An 18,329-nucleotide genomic window follows, 5' to 3' on the forward strand; every position below is an offset into this window, starting at 1 on the left:
TACCAAATTAACCCATTCTCACTTTTTCAACTATTCCTACTTCTTACACATTCAAGCCAGCAATCCAGTGTAGCGTCAACCTTTGACCAGAGCAGTCACTCTAGTTCAATCCAATTCATTTCCTCTATAAGTATTTAGATTAGCCACGATGTCTAAACCATCGAAGGTAGACTGACCCCGAGCTGTGAGGTTGTGAGAGAGTTTCTGCTCTTGTAGGAGACATAAGTCTGTATGAAATCAACTGTTCCCAGTTTCTGAAATGTGAAGATTTACCTGCATTAAGTACTTTTACCTGATGATACTTATGGATTTTTACTGAAGTAACATTTCCAATGCAGGACATGTACTTTTACAGTGTGGAAGTAGTACTTTTACTTGAACCAGAGCAGTTCAAAAAGTGGGCGTTCACTGTTCATTTCTATTGTATTTTTAAAATCTGATCTGTTATAAATGAATACCAAATGTTTATGGAAGTTGATCATATTTTATCCCTACATTACTGTACCTTCAAAGATCATTATATAAAAACTGTTTACACTCTCAATAAAGCAAGAGACAACAAAGCAAGTTTTTTCTGACTCCTTTATATGAGATGCAACAGCTGTGCTCGAGCAAACAAAGTGATGATCATCAGATGGTTGGGTTGATAATCTTGCCCAAGAAGAGGATTTTCTCCGTGTTACGTTCAGTGATGATGACCATGAATGGACGATTGAACTTCAACACAGGGACAGGGTCCGAGATGGCAGAAAATCCGATGAGGATGCCTGTGGCCGCTGCAGCTTCGGCTCCGGCCTCGTCCACGTCCAGCGTAGCTTTGTGCACAACCTGCGGTGCAACGCAGAGGAAGTGAGACGAATGGAATATGTGTGAAATAACATAAAACATATGCTCTGTTTACTTACATCTGAGACTGCCAGTCCTTGCTCCTCTGAAATGCCTCTCAGATTTGCACCACCAAACATGTCTGTCATTCCCATTTGTGTCAGCACATCATTCAGGTTGTAGGAAGTCTTGATGGAGAACTTTGGAATATATACATCACGTCTCCTAAAGCATTTGGGGTGGGAAAGACAAACATTCATTGAATCGGACCGGGGCAGGAGTTTCATTTGGCTGTGAGGACCTTAAACAATGATATGCTGTTTTTAATCACTGACAGACTCAGATTATTATTCTAAGTGTCTGACAACATTATGAAAGGATCCCTACAGAGATAGACCTTTTAGTTAAAGAGGAAGATCCTTTTAGTTTAACATGAAACAGCCCCGAAATCACCATCACCAAACTACACCAGACTCCATGTAAATAATCAGGACTTTTAGCGTGTATAGAGCCAGCATATTTCCACCAGACTCCATGTAAATAATCAGGACTTTTAGCGTGTATAGAGCCAGCATATCTCCACCAGACTCCATGTAAATAATCAGGACTTTTTAGCGTGTATAGAGCCAGCATATTTCCACCAGACTCCATGTAAATAATCAGGACTTTTAGCGTGTATAGAGCCAGCATATTTCCACCAGACTCCATGTAAATAATCAGGACTTTTAGCGTGTATAGAGCCAGCATATCTCCACCAGACTCCATGTAAATAATCAGGACTTTTAGCGTGTATAGAGCCAGCATATTTCCACAAGTAAATGGGTGAATTAAGGGTTTATTTCAACCAAACCAGAGTGGTGATTGTTGGAACAGTGGAAAGATGAACCAAGACGGCTTTTGGTAGTTTTGATTTAGTTTCTGTCCACTTTGAATGAAGTGTGTTTTACGATGATAAAAGTCCTGATTATTTACATGGAGTCTGGTGTAGTTTGGTGACAGTGATTTCGGGGCTGTTTAATGTTAAACAAAAAGGATCTTACTCTTTAACTAAAAGGTCTATCTCTGTAGGGATCCTTTCCCTTTTGGGTAAAAAAACCAGACTTAATTAAGTTGATATAAAGTTAAAACAATAATAATACATTTTATTTATAGGCACCTTTCTTGATACTCAAGGACACAAACAAATAGTAAAAGATTAAAGCAGATGCACAACAAAGACCAGACAATTACAAACTGGTCTCCTTACCAGGACATTTGGCACTCTTATACTTCCTCACCTTACTTCCTGCTTTGCTCACGTCAGAACTACTATGGCCACTAGAGGGCGCCGCCACTACAAACCTAAATATAGGTCAGGAATGATGCACTTATGGGGGCATTTTTTGGGGGAGGACAGTCTCTATCAGACAGAACAAAGCTGGGTACCTTATTCAGTGTCAAACCTTCTACATAGTAGAAAAATAAATTAAGATTCTCCCAACCTGTGTCCCACCATAGCCTTCAACCATTTGGTGACGTGGTTCGGGGAGATGGCGTTCTCCAGCGTTGCCATGACTTCAGGCAACATCAGCAGCATGGAGTAGGAGCTGTTGAAGGGGAGCTGAAGGACCGTTGTCTTCAGTTCATGGTCGTCATAGGTTTGGAAACGATCATCCAGATTCATCATGACGGCTGGAACCTGGACGATGACCATATGAAGACACACAGAGTGAACGATGATGCTTAATTGGACTGGGACTCAAATCCATTCAGCCCTTTTTCTCGTCAAAAAAACAACAAAAAGGTTGAAAAAATGCAGCAGACGTCAAAAAGAAATTAGGATGTTACTACTATCGGGTTTTCCCACATTGTGTTAACGGCATGAAAAATACTTTATATATCTTTCGTAAATAAAGAATTCCCAATGATTTAAGTTTGGGCTGAACCCCGAATGTTTACGATGTCTGGCCTTTGTGCCTCTTAACAGACACGAAATGCAATAAAGACGTCTGTGCATCATGAACAGGGCCCTTACGTGTCAACAAGATGCGTCTTCAACATAGACATTGTGAAGAAACCGTTTAAATTAAAAGTTTGTACTGTCACCTACCTCTTCTTCCATCGGTCGCTTCACCGAAAGCCCAGAAGAGTCGAACACGGAGGTCATGCCTTCGTGTTCCCCTCAACAATAGGTAATTGAGCACTGTAGTGGTTATGACCATATCAGTTATATCAAGGACCACTTCAAGAACAACTCTGACCCCCGACGCATGTGGCAAGGCATCCAGGCCATCACAGATTACAAAACCACCAACCCCAACCATTCTGCCCTTATAAGGTAACTGCTAATACACTGCACATATTTATATTTAATTTATATTACTCTAAACCACCTTCTGTTAACTAACTGTACACTACTGTCTACACTTCACTATATTTCTTGTCCTGTCTATACTTTGTATTTCACGTTGCACTTTTATGCTCTTTTTGCACTTCTGGTTGGACGCAAACTGCATTTCGTTGTCTTTGTACTACGTTGTCTTTGTACTCTGCACAAAGACAATAAAGTTGGATTTAATCTAATCTAATCTTGACTATGTAACTACATGGAAACGGTCCAAATGATGCCTGTGGCTTGCACAGTAATAGCGTTACTGAAGGCTAGCTCTAGTCTCGTACTGAAGTCCCGTGGGAATTCAGCTGTTGCAGGACATGGTAAACAAACAAACACGAACCATTTTTTGTCCACAGTAGATCAACACGTTATTCTTACTCCAAGCTTCTTCCCTTGTGAACACCTCCGATCTTCACTCTTCACACACTACGTTCCGATCTGCACACTACTGTTTACCATGTCCTGCAACAACTGAATTCCCACGGGACTTCAGTACGAGACTAGAGCTAGCCTTCAGTAACGCTATTACTGTGCAAGCCACAGGCATCATTTGGACCGTTTCCATGTAGTTACATAGTCTGGATGGCCTGGATGCCTTGCCACATGCGTCAGTGGTCACAGTTGTTCTTGAAGTGATCCTCAATCCTTGATATGATAACTGATATGGTCATAACCACTACAGTGCTCAATTACCTATTTTTGCGGGGGAAATAAACTTCAAGTTTTCATCACGAAGGCATGACCGCCGTGTTCGACTCTTCTGGGCTTTCGGTGAAGCGACCGATGGAAGAAGAGGTAGGTGACAGTACAAACTTTTAATTTAAACGGTTTCTTCATAATGTCTATGTTGAAAACGCATCTTGTTGTCACATAAGGGCCCTGTTCATGATGCACAGACGTCTTTATTGCATTTTGTGTCTGCTAAGAGGCACAAAGGCACTCTTTATAAGATGCCCCCACAACTGGCATTTTAGCAAACAGCCATTAGCTGCAGCAACTCCAGTTTGCTAGCACCGGTTTTGGTCGTTTTTTCCCCTATCGACAGTACTCGGATACATCTAGAGATCAAGATTCAGGTAAAAATCGGCCAGATTTCTCCTTTAATTACTGGGACTCAAATATTTGTTTCTGAATTAAGGGAGAAACTCTGAACCTTGGTGTTCTCGTCCACGTTGAAATCTTCCTGCTTGGTGAGTTTAGGGTCAAACTGAGTCGCCCACTTTCCTGTTAGATAGTGAGCAGAAATAATACACAACCTTTGGTTTGATACGTTCAACGCAACCTCAAAATATGTAAACAGATCTTACATTATTACAATAGATTACAGACTGACTAGATCTCATCCCACAGGACTTTCTTACCTTTGTAGTAGATGTAGCTGATGAGACACATGACAGTGTTTGGATCCAGGCTTTCCACCAGCTTTTCAATCTTCCCGTTGGTCTTCTCCTCCACGTACTTATTGATGGTATCAGCACTTTCCGTGCCTTTGGTGAAGTCCACATTGAACCCATCTGCGAAGTACGACTGCTTCAGGGTCTGCAGGAACTCCGGCTTCGGCTTGAACTCGTCGTCCACGAACACGGCGGTCCCTTCGCTGACGTCCTCCTGAGATGTGTTGTTGGCCCTCTGGAGCAACGTCTGGAAGGCCTGGTCCACATCTGTCTGCGTCAGGAGGGAGCTGTTGAAGCCCAGACCACTGAAAAGCTGACGGTGCGTCTCCCCCTGCGCTCCCACGGACAACGCAGCCAAGGCGGCCGACACACTAGCCGGGGAGAAGAAGATATTCTTTCCCTGTGAGTCAGCATCAGCTGCTAACTTCCCGTAGAGTCGGAAGGAAAAGTCTTGGTTTGCGTCGTTCACCAGGGAGACGCTGTTGGCGCTGCCGTCCACTATAGTGTCTTGGACGGCCTGGTCGTCGTCGTGACCCAAATGGTGATGGCCTCTGCCCACGCAGATCACCGCTGATAGGACCCAGAGACCCACGGCTGCACGCATCATCATGGTGAACTAAGACAAAAGTTCAAAAGTTCAGCCCCATTGTTTGTTTTAATGAGGACACTGATTTTGTACTGGATGTATTTTCTGAAGGTTTAGTATAATGTGAATCTGATGAGTATGTGGGCTGTTTAGTTACTCTCAAAGAAATCTGATTAAAGGCTGGTATGTTTCAAGCTGGACATATCCCTATTCATTTGTGTCTAAGTGACTGAAAATCTTTGAAACTGGTCCAGTATTGAGCGAGAACGCTGTAACCAGCAGCCGTGAACCAGGCTGCAATGTAAACAAAACTCAAAAACAAACCTTTTCTGGATGTGAGGATTGAGAGAGAGATCAGCAGAACTGAGTCTCCAGCCCTCTTTAAAGGACAAAGAGTCAATCAAGCAAATGTGAACCAGGTGTAGACTACCACACCTCTGCCTGCCTCCTACCCAGCTCACCTGAGTGGGAGGGGTCATCACAGTTGTTAAACTAATGAATATCTATCTATAAATTACAGGAATGTAATACGTCTCCATAACAGTAGGTGGCGCTAATCTGTATTGTCGCCCAAAAAATGAAAACCGGCAGCTGATTGGAAGAACGCGTCACATGGGTCTGGCTTCTCCTCGACCATAATGGCGTCTCGTTCGGAATACGATCTCGTATTTTACGGAAATAGTTCACCGAAACGTGTTTCTGAAAACATTTGAAGAGAGAAACAGGCCGTGCAGTTGCTGAATCTGTCTTCATTTCAGATCGACAAAGGTCGGTTTAAAAGATTTTCGTCAGATTTTGAGAGGCGTTCGTCTCATCCCGCTCGTCATCTCTGGGTTAGCACTCCACCAATCAGATTTGTCATTGAGTCCGACTGCCTATTGGCTGATTCAACATGTCAAATCGGCCCAAATAAAGGCCGACGGCTCCTCCGACTGACGACGGCACGGAGCACACCGAACAGACTCGAGTCACTGACACCTCGCCAGACTGTCCGACGGCTGATAATCGGGTTGGTGTGTCAGCGCCTTTACTCTAACTACCCTCCCCCCTCCTACGTACATTCGTGGATGTTCACTGAATCTGTAAGTCAGCTACACTGTTTAATTCTGAATATTATATTTTATTCTAGTGTGCTTAACGTTATCATTTTCTCAGAGTTTAGGTTACTGTGTAATAGTAGCCTAGGCTATTCAGCAACTCAAGTTTCGAGGCTGCGAGGGCCGGTTTGATAATAGTTATACATTACAAGTTCATAACAACACCATCCGGCGGCCTGGTGTGCAGCTGCTGCCCGCCGGTGTGCGGCTGCTGCCCGCCGGTGTGCGGCTGCTGCCCGCCGGTGTGCGGCTGCTGCCCGCCGGTGTGCGGGTGCTGCCCGCCGGTGTGCGGCTGCTGCCCGCCGGTCAAACTGTGCAGCCTCTGCTCAATCCGTACGGCGGGCTGCAGCAGCCTCTTATTTCAATACAAACAGGCTATATATGTCGCTAAGCTGCTGCCTAGCAGGTAAAACACGTTATTAAAACACAATGTATTAGGTAGCTAGAAATGATGCCACATGTCTACCACTTCGAAAGATTGTTTAGATCCTGTGAAACTGCCTGTTTCATTACTCTATTAGAAATTCCAAAGTAAAAAGACGTATCAACAGGAAGTGGAAGGCAGGAGTTGTTTGTTTTGGTCGACTCTGAGCTGCGTGTAGCCTACTGTCTTGAGCAACCAAAGCTAGAAGTACACATTGGGTTATGCAAACATTACACCTAATCAGTTTAAAACTCAGACCCTCCACTCGCCTTGTCTGGAACCTGTAAGGTAGGTCAATGGCTTTCCTTTTCTCAATTTGGCCGACTGTAGCATAAGTTAACTAGGCAGTAAGTTCCAATGTCCTATTTGCGTTGGGCTAGTGTGGATCGTGTTGCTGTGCTGTGTGTCCGAACATCCCCCCCTCCCTGGTCGTGGTGCTCCGTCAGTTGAGTGGTAGATGATACCCCAGAATAGGTGACTGTGGGCTGCGTACAGAGCACCGCAAGCTGCACCATCACTTCGCAAGCCTTTTTTTGCCCACGGTTGTGAATGTGAGAGATAGCCACACCCCCTGATTTGCATATAAGAACTGGATGGAAATAAATAGAGACGGAAATCAATAAATGTGGATTTAAAAAATAAACCTTTTAATATATTTATTTAACTTCCTGATTCATTTATATATGACTATTTACATTTATTTAATTATTTATGTATTCATTCAACCTGTTCTCACTCCGAACTCGTAGAATAAGGACGTTTGGACAGTGGCTGTCAGCGTCTGATGCCACGAAAAAGGCGTCTTTCAGCGTGTTTGTGTAACGCACCGGGGAGAGCAGCAGTTAGAGAGGATTTAGAGAGGAGTCTGTAAGGAGGTTGGTTGGGGGGGTGGATGAGTCAAACAGGACTTTCACCCAGGAGAGCGGGGTTCACGTCACGCTTGCTATAGTCGTTTTTTTCTTTCCTCCCGCATGTCACAGAACCGTACACCCTCACACGACCTTTTCCTTAACATGACTGCGTCTAAAGGGACGTCAATAGTCCCGACCAAGCACGTTTACTTATAGCGCTAAAGAGACGACAATAGTCCCGACCAAGCACGTTTACTTATAGCGCTAAAGGGACGGCAATAGTCCCGACCAAGCGCGTTTACTTATAGCGCTAAAGGGACGACAATAGTCCCGACCAAGCGCGTTTACTTACAGCTCTAAAGGGACGGCAATAGTCCCGACCAAGCACGTTTACTTATAGCGCTAAAGGGACGGCAATAGTCCCGACCAAGCGCGTTTACTTATAGCGCTAAAGGGACGGCAATAGTCCCGACCAAGCACGTTTACTTATAGCGCTAAAGGGGACGGCAATAGTCCCGACCAAGCGCGTTTACTTATAGCGCTAAAGGGGACGGCAATAGTCCCGACCAAGCGCGTTTACTTATAGCGCTAAAGGGGACGGCAATAGTCCCGACCAGCGCGTTTACTTATAGCGCTAAAGGGACGGCAATAGTCCCGACCAAGGGCGTTTACTTACAGCGCTGAAAGGGGACGGCAATAGTCCCGACCAAGCAGGGTTTACTTATAGCTCTAAAGGGACGGCAATAGTCCCGACCAAGCACGTTTACTTATAGCTCTAAAGGGACGGCAATAGTCCCGACCAAGCGCGTTTACTTATAGCTCTAAAGGGACGGCAATAGTCCCGACCAAGCACGTTTACTTATAGCGCTAAAGGGGACGTCAATAGTCCCGACCAAGCGCGTTTACTTACAGCGCTAAAGGGGACGGCAATAGTCCCGACCAAGCACGTTTACTCATAGCGCTAAAGGGGACGGCAATAGTCCCGACCAAGCTCGTTTACTCATAGCGCTAAAGGGGACGACAATAGTCCCGACCAAGCACGTTTACTTATAGCTCTAAAGGGACGGCAATAGTCCCGACCAAGCGCGTTTACTTATAGCTCTAAAGGGACGGCAATAGTCCCGACCAAGCACGTTTACTTATAGCTCTAAAGGGACGGCAATAGTCCCGACCAAGCACGTTTACTTACAGCGTTAAAGGAGACTTTTAGCGTTAATAAGAACAACAAAGGCACCTGACCAATCGTCCATATTTTACGAGATGAGTGTGAGAACGTGTTGATTTATTCCCTCATTTATTTATTTCATGATGTATTTCAAAGCCATATTTATTAATTTATTTCATATTGAATAAAACGGCATTTCATACCCTGGCGCCTGTGAGCGGAAACACCACCCTTGCAACGTCAGGAAGTATGGCGTGATATCAGGTCTCGCAAAGTAACGAATTGCTTCACGGCACTGCACATTCAGGAACCAGCTAACAAGGTAGAGATGGAGTTTTTCACACTATCGTCATGGCTGAGCCGGCAAAAAAGAAGCAGAAAGCTAGGAAAGCATTGTCGGAGGAACAGAGAAAGAGGAAACGGCAGACTGACCGAGCGAGGAGTCAGACATGAGTAAACATCGGAGCTGCCAAATATCTATTCTGAAGCTATAGGGGGAGCTCTATAGAGAAACCTGCCAGAAAAAAGCCAGAAAACAGCAAAGAAATGGCCAAAAATGCATAGCACCCCTTTAAAATGTTATTGTTACTACACTGTACATATCTGTCTATATTGTTAATACTCCATATCCATATTTATTCTGCTCTTATAATGTTACTGTACTCTTATATGTCGTATAATGTCTATACTGTACTACATGTTATATACTGTCTATACTGTACTATATGTTATATACTGTCTGCACTGCACTACATGTCTATACTTGAATATTATATTGCACTTTTCTGCATTTTTGCACTTCTGGTTAGACGCTACCTGCCCTCCATTGTCTCTCTCATTGTACTCTGGACAATGATAACGTTTAAACTAATGTAAATCTCATCTAAACTCCTACTACCTGTACACAGATACTCAAATACATGTCACCTAATATCACCATTATAAATGGTTATGCAACCATGTAGTTACATTCTCCATATGTATCGTATGTCATTATATCAGTATCAGTACTTGCTTTCTACCATGCACAAATAAAAATGTCACTGACCTTTTGCTGTGTAATTGTAACAATTAACACTCAAACACACCAAACCAACAATTACTAAAAACACACACAAAAACTGCACTAGGAACAAATAATACGAAAAAAACATCAATACATTGATTGAACTTCCCAAAGGAGAATAAGTAGAGTAAATCTAGTCATCTCTAAAGGTCTTTAACTGTTGGCAGAGTATTTAAACTTATATATAAAACACATAACAACAATCCATCTTTCTAACAGCTTACCTTCTCCTGGTTGAAGAGCAGACAGAGAAGCACTGACTGGACAACGAGAGATGTTCCTTTTTATGAGATAAATCAGAGAAACTGTACTTTGGCTTTGTTTATTCTCTGTCTCAATCTTTTATTTGCTCGGCCCCTGCGTACGTTCTGAGTAATCATGTTTTACCGTAACTCACGTCAAGCTGAGGCTGCAGCAGATCAACACACAAGCCTTGACCCGAGCTGCCATTTAACCCTACAGGACCAATGTTCAGCGTCAGCTTTCCTCTGTTTGAAGGCTGCCGGATTTCAACCTTTTGTAACTGCACACAGCTTGACAACTTCCTGGAAAGCAGGTTTCTTAGTGAGGCTGCTGTACAGTGTTCACAGTAAATAATAAGACTCAACATACATTTAATGTTACCAGCTCACAGGAGCAGCAGGACGGAATCCTGCAACATGTCTGTGTGTGTGTGTGTGGTGAGTCTGTGTCTGTGTGTATGTGTGTATGTGTGTGTGTGTGTGTGTGTATGTGTGTGTGTGTGTGTGAGTGACAAGCAGAAGCTCTGCTGTCTATGTCCTGATAACTGTTTAGAAAACAGGTTTATATTTTTAGTGAACTCACAACACCGTTCAACTCTTGCAGCGGGCGTGTGACCAGCGCGAATGAGACTGTTTCATGCTTCTCGCGTCACCTGTCAAACTGCCCCCCCCACCTCCCCACCTGCCCTCTTGCCTCTCATTGGAAATGAATTACAAGGCGCGACAATCGCTCCCCGTGTGAAAAGCCCTTTTTCCGGAAAAACATTTTGTCGTTTTTTTCAGCAACGTTGTTTTTGACCCTTTTTCCAACATTTGTCTCCTTTTGACAATTGTTTTTTTATGTTTTTGTGCTATTTTCAATCCATGCAGACATGTCCCGGGACCCTCCCCCCCCCCCTCAGATAGGGATCTCAACCCCCCAATGTTGAACCCAAAGTTATGCCCTTGACTGACTGTATCTGTCCAAATGATTAACAGACTGATGAAGGCAGAAAGGATCGATCACTGCGACAAACATATGACATATATATGTCAGAGGTCGAACGCCTCTGGGGCAACTAGGGGTTAAGTGTCCAATGTATCACAGTGGGAATTGAACCCAGATCTCCCACACCAAAGGCATGTGTCATATCCACTGCTGTGGACAAAGTACACACGGAGACATACGTGTGTGAGTGAGTGTGTGTCTGTGTGTCTCTGAGACTATTTAGCAGAGCCACCGTCGCTGCGTCCGGAGCTCAGCGCCACCCAGGACCGTTGTGATTTGTTTAAAGAAATGTCAACAACCCAGAGAGTTCCCTTCTCCTATCCCAGTCCCAGAATGCATCTGTGGCGTAGCCAGACCTTCCTCCACAGCGCTGTGGAGATACAGTTGGCTATACGAGACTAAAGGAGCGTCAACACCAAGGCGAAATAAAATACTCGCGTCGCGCCAGTCGCGTGAGTTTGATCGCAGGATCACGTCTGGATCAATATGTGTTTAATCCTGTACCTTGTAGAGCTGTAGGCTCCAACAAGGTTTCTTTCCGTCATCATGAGGCCAAAATAACCTCCGTTGCTGCTCTGTACCTGGTGTGTAAGTCACAGATACATCAGGAAATCAAACATCATGTCTGGATTAATAATATCACCTGGCTGAACAAACAGCTCAGCGATGTTTTACTGCCTTCTTCAGGAAGGAAATGTTACGTCTGATGTCTGCCACTTCCAGCGGGACTTAAAGGACACATTGCGTCGTTTTTTTAAACTGCAATAAACAGATAGAAAGAATGCCGAAATAACAACAGGATGCCGATTAGTTAAAAGTCTGAACTGATACTTTCTCAGGTCTGTCCGCAAGACGACAAGCAAACAACTTTTGCAATGCTTGTTTTCTGGATGGAGTTTGGTTCCATCAGGGCTCTGCTGACATTGGAGCTGCTCCATAAACAACAGAGATATCATTTCACAGCTTACCAGGTACTCAAACGAAAACTCCTCCTCCTCTACACACTGATTGGCTTTTGCGTCACATTTACATGCAACTTTCTCACTTCAAATATTGAAGAGCCACCGTCGCTGATGCGACTTCGCGTCTATATGCGTCTTTGCATTGACTTTGTATGGAATTGCGCCATAATGCTTTAATAATGACAACAGAGTAAGTGAAACACAGTTAAAAAGTTGTGACGACACAAATGAGTCCAAGCACGCCTTCCATAATGAAAAACTAAACTCTTTAATGGAGCATAGCATGTAGTTCATCATTAGCAGGCCCACACGTCTCTCCAAATAAAAAGGCTCAACATATCACCGACAAAATAGAAAGTGCTGCTGTAAAATAAATGCTAAGTTACGTTGACAACAGAGGGATCTTACGTAGACACATGATTCTTTCTGCAGAACGGAGAGCAGCAGTCACACCTTTTCTTTCTCTCTCCACAAATGATTCAAATGAGATTCACACAGTACGTTACGGCGAACAAGCCCGGCATGATGCAGCCTCGCACCGACAAAACAACAAACACTCATGCTCTCATGAACTCAAATCCAACGTAAAACAGTCCGAGACAAAGTGAGAAAGAGGCTGGTGGAATCGGGGTCAGTATTCGTCCAAGTTGTCGGCTTTGGGGATGGAAAGGCCTCGGTCCTTCAGGGCGGCTATTTTCACTTTCTCCGTCTCCTGTTTGGCTTGCTGCTGCAACCGCTGCTCCTCCAGGATCTCCTCGATGGAGACTTGCTGCAGGACGGTGTCGCAGGGCTTCTCCACATCCTGCACAGACAGAGACAACAGTTAATAAGGTTTATTAAGGGTTTGCGTTTTTTAGGCTATAACATTTTTTTTTCCCCACATACAGCAAACATCTCCTCACTATCTGCTAGCTGCCTGTCCCCTGAACACACTGTAAAAAACATCTCCTCACTATCTGCTAGCTGCCTGTCCCCTGAACACACTGTAAAAACATCTCCTCACTATCTGCTAGCTGCCTGTCCCCTGAACACACTGTAAAAAACATCTCCTCACTATCTGCTAGCTGCCTGTCCCCTGAACACACTGTAAAAAAAACAAAAAAAACAAAAAACAGCTTTTCCCTTTAAAAGCCAGGCGCGTTTGGACCTTGGAGCATTGCTGTTATGATGGAGGATTTGCACCGTAATATTTGTATTTGTAATCTTCTGCATGTGTGTGTGCTGCTGTGCGTCCCTGTGTGTGTGTGTGTGTGTGTGTGTGTGCGCTGCTGTGCGTCCCTGTGTGTGTAACAAGCATAGTGTGCACGTGCTGTGCACGAGCCTAGGAGCATTTTACTAATGCTCTGTTAAAATAACAATGAAATGCTGCGTTATTGACTTTAGACCAGGTTTTTGTTGGTCAATGGTGCCATCACTTCCCACTGCCTCAAGATAGCAATACGCCCAGAATGCACCTGAACACACCTCCCTGTAAGACCAGGATGCACCTGAACACACCTCCCTGTAAGACCAGCACGCCCAGAATGCACCTGAACACACCTCCCTGTAAGACCAGCACGCCCAGAATGCACCTGAACACACCTCCCTGTAAGACCAGCACGCCCAGAATGCACCTGAACACACCTCCCTGTAAGACCAGCACGCCCAGAATGCACCTGAACACACCTCCCTGCAAGACCAGCACGGCCATGGGGTGCAGGTGCATTTGCTATTTGAACGACGTGGGGGCTGGACGGGAAACTGACAACTGCGTGGGTCTTAACCTAGCAAAGACACGGGTCGGGCTGCGCCGGGTGCAGGATAGCAGCCCTTTATCTTAGTGTCTCTCCATTCTCTCTGCTGATTCCACGACGTCTGTTTCCACTTCGGTCTTCCTAAAAGCTCAGTTATTTTGGGTTTTTGAAGTTCTGGGTTCTTTACATCGTTGGTAGTGAATATCACCAGACAGCAGCTTTCAGACACGTTTCTGTTGTTCGCTAACAGACGGAATAAAGAGGAGGAAACCTTCAGGCAATACAAGTCAACGAGAGAGAGGAGAGATGTCCGGCGGGACTTAAAGGCACCCTGTTCTATACAGGACAGGGTAGCAGCAGATGGACCAAGTCAGGAACTATTCAGACACTCACTATCTCTCCGAGCAGCACCACATTCTCTCCTCTCACGATGAAGATTCCTCGGGGGATGTCTCCAAACTTCTTCCCCACGTGGATTCGCTCGACGGTCTGGTGAAAAACTAAATTGGCTGGAGGAGAACGAGAGGAACGTTAGAGACATTAACGGGAGACACTACTGGAAAAACATTACAGGAAACTAGAGCCCGACGATACAAATATTTGAGGATTTAAAAATCCCATCCATCAACCATCCATCAACCATCCATCACCATCCATCATCCATCCATCAACCATCCATCAACCATCCATCAACCATCCATCATCCATCCATCATCCATCCATCATTTTATTGTCTCAACAGAACATCAAAATATATAAATGTTCTGATAAATAAAATGTATAAAAATACACTTAAGATCTAAAACTTAAAGTCCTTTAAACACAATAACAAAATCAGAGTGTTGCCAACAGGGAGGTTGTAGAGCGCCGTGTGTGTGTCTGTGTCTGTGTCTGTGTGTGTGTGTGTGTCTGTGTCTGTGTGTGTGTGTGTGTCTGTGTCTGTGTGTCTGTATGTGTGTGTGTGTGTGTGTCTGTATGTGTGTGTGTGTCTGTGTGTCTCTGTGTGTGTGTGTCTCTGTGTGTGTGTCTCTGTGTGTGTGTATGTGTGTGTGTCTCTGTGTGTGTGTCTCTGTGTGTGTGTCTCTGTGTGTGTGTGTCTGTGTGTCTGTGTGTGTCTGTATGTGTGTGTCTGTATGTGTGTGTATGTCTATGTGTGTGTGTGTATGTATGTATGTCTCTGTGTGTGTGTGTGTGTGTGTGTGTGTGTGTGTGTGTGTGTGGTAGAGCGCCCTCTGGTGGACAAACTATGCAACGCCAACACTCAGAACATGGTTGAAGGGAGTTTTTTTTAATATCCAATCAGAATCATTCGTCATTATAAATGATGGAGAGATAGATCTTCCTTATAAATGCTGATACCGACAGTTTGGAAAATGCCCAATATCTCTAATAAAGACTAATAAAAACTATTTTCTCTTTTTCTTTCAGACTGGTGGAAAGAAAACACGTATCTTACTACACATTGTCTATTTTAGGGCTGTGCTATTAATGGAAATGTAATCGTGATTATGATTTCGGCTCCCAATGATCACAACAACAGAATCATCGAGAAAAACTAGTTATTTAGCTCATTACGTTTTGCAAGTAAACTCAAGTTTCTCGTGTTCTGAATGAAATAATAACGTTTTAGGTATTAAGGCAAATGTCACAGTTGTATGTGGAGAAAACATGTCGCAAAAACAATAGAAAATGAAGCTGCTGTCGCTCTGCCCCTCTCTCCTTCATCCCTCACTTCATCCCTCACTTCATCCCTCACTTCTCTCCTTTGACAGTACGAAGGATGTATAACAGCTGTATACTACTATCCCTGTATAGATGATATGATGTATAACAGCTGTATACTACTATCCCTGTATGGATGATATGATGTATAACAGCTGTATACTACTATCTCTGTATAGATGATATGATGTATAACAGCTGTATACTACTACCCCTGTATGGATGATATGATGTATAACAGCTGTATACTACTATCCCTGTATGGATGGTATGATGTATAACAGCTGTATACTACTATCCCTGTATAGATGATATGATGTATAACAGCTGTATACTACTATCTCTGTATGGATGGTATGATGTATAACAGCTGTATACTACTATCCCTGTATAGATGATATGATGTATAACAGCTGTATACTACTATCCCTGTATAGATGGTATGATGTATAACAGCTGTATACTACTATCCCTGTATAGATGATATGATGTATAACAGCTGTATACTACTATCCCTGTATAGATATGATGTATAACAGCTGTATACCAGCTGTATACTACTATCCCTACTCGTGACCCTCCTGGCGTAACGTATGTTTGTGTTTTGTTTCTTTTGGTTCTGACTGCAGGTCTTTGAATGTTGATTTAAATAAAGACATTGATGAGATTTACCGAACTGGTCGATGCTCCTGAGGTAGCCAATCAGAGTCCTTCCATCCCGGAGCAGCACCAGGTGCTTCTCTGCAGGAAGCAACACAGCAGCGTTCATTACAATGTCACACGGCTACGAGCCAATCAGAATACACCTTTCATCCAGATATACAACATCACACGGCTACGGACCAATCAGAATGCACCTTTCATCCAGATCTACATCCTCACAGAAACAAACACACAGGCGATGAAACACTGAAACATTCACAGGGAAGCTGTGCAGAGTAACTCAGTACATGTACTCCAGTACTGTACTTCAGTCCAAATGTTGAGGTACTTGTACTTTACTTGAGTCTTTTCTGTTCATGCCACTTTCTACTTCTACTCCACTACATCTCAAAGTGTGTGTGTCTCTGCGTGTGTGTGTGTGTGTGTGTGTGTCTCTGCATGTGTGTGTGTCTCTGCGTGTATGTGTGTCTCTGCGTGTGTGTGTGTCTGCGTGCGTGTGTGTCTCTGCGTGCGTGTGTGTGTGTGTCTCTGCGTGTGTGTGTGTGTGTGTGTGTGTGTGTGTGTGTGTGTGTGTGTGTGTGTGTGTGTGTGTGTGTGTGTGTGTGTGTGTCGTGTGTGTGTGTGTGTGTCTCTGCGTGTGTGTGTCTGCTGTGTGTGTGTGTGTCTGTGTCTCTGCGTGTGTGTGTGTGTGTCTGTGTCTCTGCGTGTGTCTGTGTCTCTGCGTGTGTGCTCTGTGTGTGTGTGTGTGTGTGTGTGTCTGTGTCTCTGCGTGTGTGTGTCTCTGCGTGTGTGTGTCTCTGCGTGTGTGTGTGTGTGTGTGTATGTGTGTGTCTCTGCGTGTGTGTGTGTGTGTGTGTGTCTCTGCGTGTATGTGTGTCTCTGCGTGTGTGTGTGTCTGTGCGTGTGTGTGTGTGTGTGTGTGTCTCTGCGTGTGTGTGTGTGTGTCTCTGCGTGTGTGTGCAATATTGTACTTTAGTTACTCCGCTACATTCATCTGTTCCAGCTTTAGTTACTAGTTACTTTAGTTACTAGTTACTTTAGTTACTCCGCTACATTCATCTGTTCCAGCTTTAGTTACTAGTTACTTTAGTTACTAGTTACTTTTAGTAATGATGCGGTTAGCGTCAGACACGATGTCCCACATCTTAAGACGTAAACCGTGTCTGTGTGCACGAGGAGCCGCTCGAGACTTACTGTCGATGTCGTCGATGAGGCTGGCCGTCCCCGGTACGTAGTTCATCTTGTGCTGCTGATTCTTAGCTTCTTGTATCTGTAGTTTATGTAACGTCAAGCCATTAATGTTTCAATGTATGTTCCTTTCAAGACGAGAACAGGAAGTGTCTTTATACACGCCCGGGATAAACTTCCGGTTCACGTTTTTAACCCTTTAGGCGCCGCGTGGCTGGCAGGTGCAACACGGGGACTTTATTACCAACAAAATATTATTATTATATACAAAATAGCTAAATGAAATAGAAAAAAATACAAAAATTAAAATAGAAAAAAAATTAAAACACATATTTAAAAAAATTAAATAAAAATAAAAAAAATATTTTTTTTAATTTAAATTAAAAAAATACAAACATTAAAAATATTATTATTATAATTATTATATACAAAATAGCTAAATGAAATAGAATTTAAAAAAAATTGAATAAAAAATATTTTTTTTATTTAAATTTAAAAATAGAAAAATGAACAAAAAATAAAATAAAATAAAAAATATTTTTTATTACCAACACATTATAATTACAATAAACAGTTACAGTACAGAGAGTATTTAATGTACACCGAAATGTACAGCTCACAGTTACAGCTTAAAACAATAAATAATCAACCTAAATATCATCTGGCAATGTCGTCCATGATGTGAGAAACTTCCTTTTAGCGTGTATAGAGCCAGCATATTTCCACCAGACTCCATGTAAATAATCAGGACTTTTAGCGTGTATAGAGCCAGCATATTTCCACCAGACTCCATGTAAATAATCAGGACTTTTAGCGTGTATAGAGCCAGCATATTTCCACCAGACTCCATGTAAATAATCAGGACTTTTAGCGTGTATAGAGCCAGCATATTTCCACCAGACTCCATGTATATAATCAGGACTTTTAGCGTGTATAGAGCCAGCATATTTCCACCAGACTCCATGTATATAATCAGGACTTTTAGCGTGTATAGAGCCAGCATATCTCCACCAGACTCCATGTAAATAATCAGGACTTTTAGCGTGTAT

General features: G+C 43.5%; 2 protein-coding genes across 2 annotated transcripts; both read right to left on the reverse strand.

Moving 5' to 3' along the window:
- Window positions 1-579: 579 nt before the first annotated feature.
- LOC144517731 (serpin A3-5-like) lies at window positions 580-10,408 on the reverse strand. The gene is made up of 6 exons (XM_078249856.1): window positions 10,007-10,408; window positions 4,561-5,209; window positions 4,353-4,423; window positions 2,307-2,503; window positions 906-1,050; window positions 580-828 (listed from the first exon to the last, which is right to left on the reverse strand). The coding sequence occupies exons 2-6, from the start codon at window positions 5,201-5,203 to the stop codon at window positions 631-633; spliced, it is 1,254 nt and encodes a 417-aa protein (XP_078105982.1). The 5' UTR covers window positions 5,204-5,209; window positions 10,007-10,408; the 3' UTR covers window positions 580-630.
- Window positions 10,409-12,223: 1,815 nt separating this feature from the next.
- Window positions 12,224-17,455, reverse strand: lsm1 (LSM1, U6 small nuclear RNA associated). The gene is made up of 4 exons (XM_078251688.1): window positions 17,287-17,455; window positions 16,102-16,170; window positions 14,101-14,216; window positions 12,224-12,776 (listed from the first exon to the last, which is right to left on the reverse strand). The coding sequence occupies exons 1-4, from the start codon at window positions 17,330-17,332 to the stop codon at window positions 12,606-12,608; spliced, it is 402 nt and encodes a 133-aa protein (XP_078107814.1). The 5' UTR covers window positions 17,333-17,455; the 3' UTR covers window positions 12,224-12,605.
- Window positions 17,456-18,329: the final 874 nt, after the last annotated feature.

This window comes from Sander vitreus, chromosome 5 (assembly GCF_031162955.1).
Source record: "Sander vitreus isolate 19-12246 chromosome 5, sanVit1, whole genome shotgun sequence".
NCBI classification, from domain to species: Eukaryota; Metazoa; Chordata; class Actinopteri; order Perciformes; family Percidae; genus Sander; species Sander vitreus.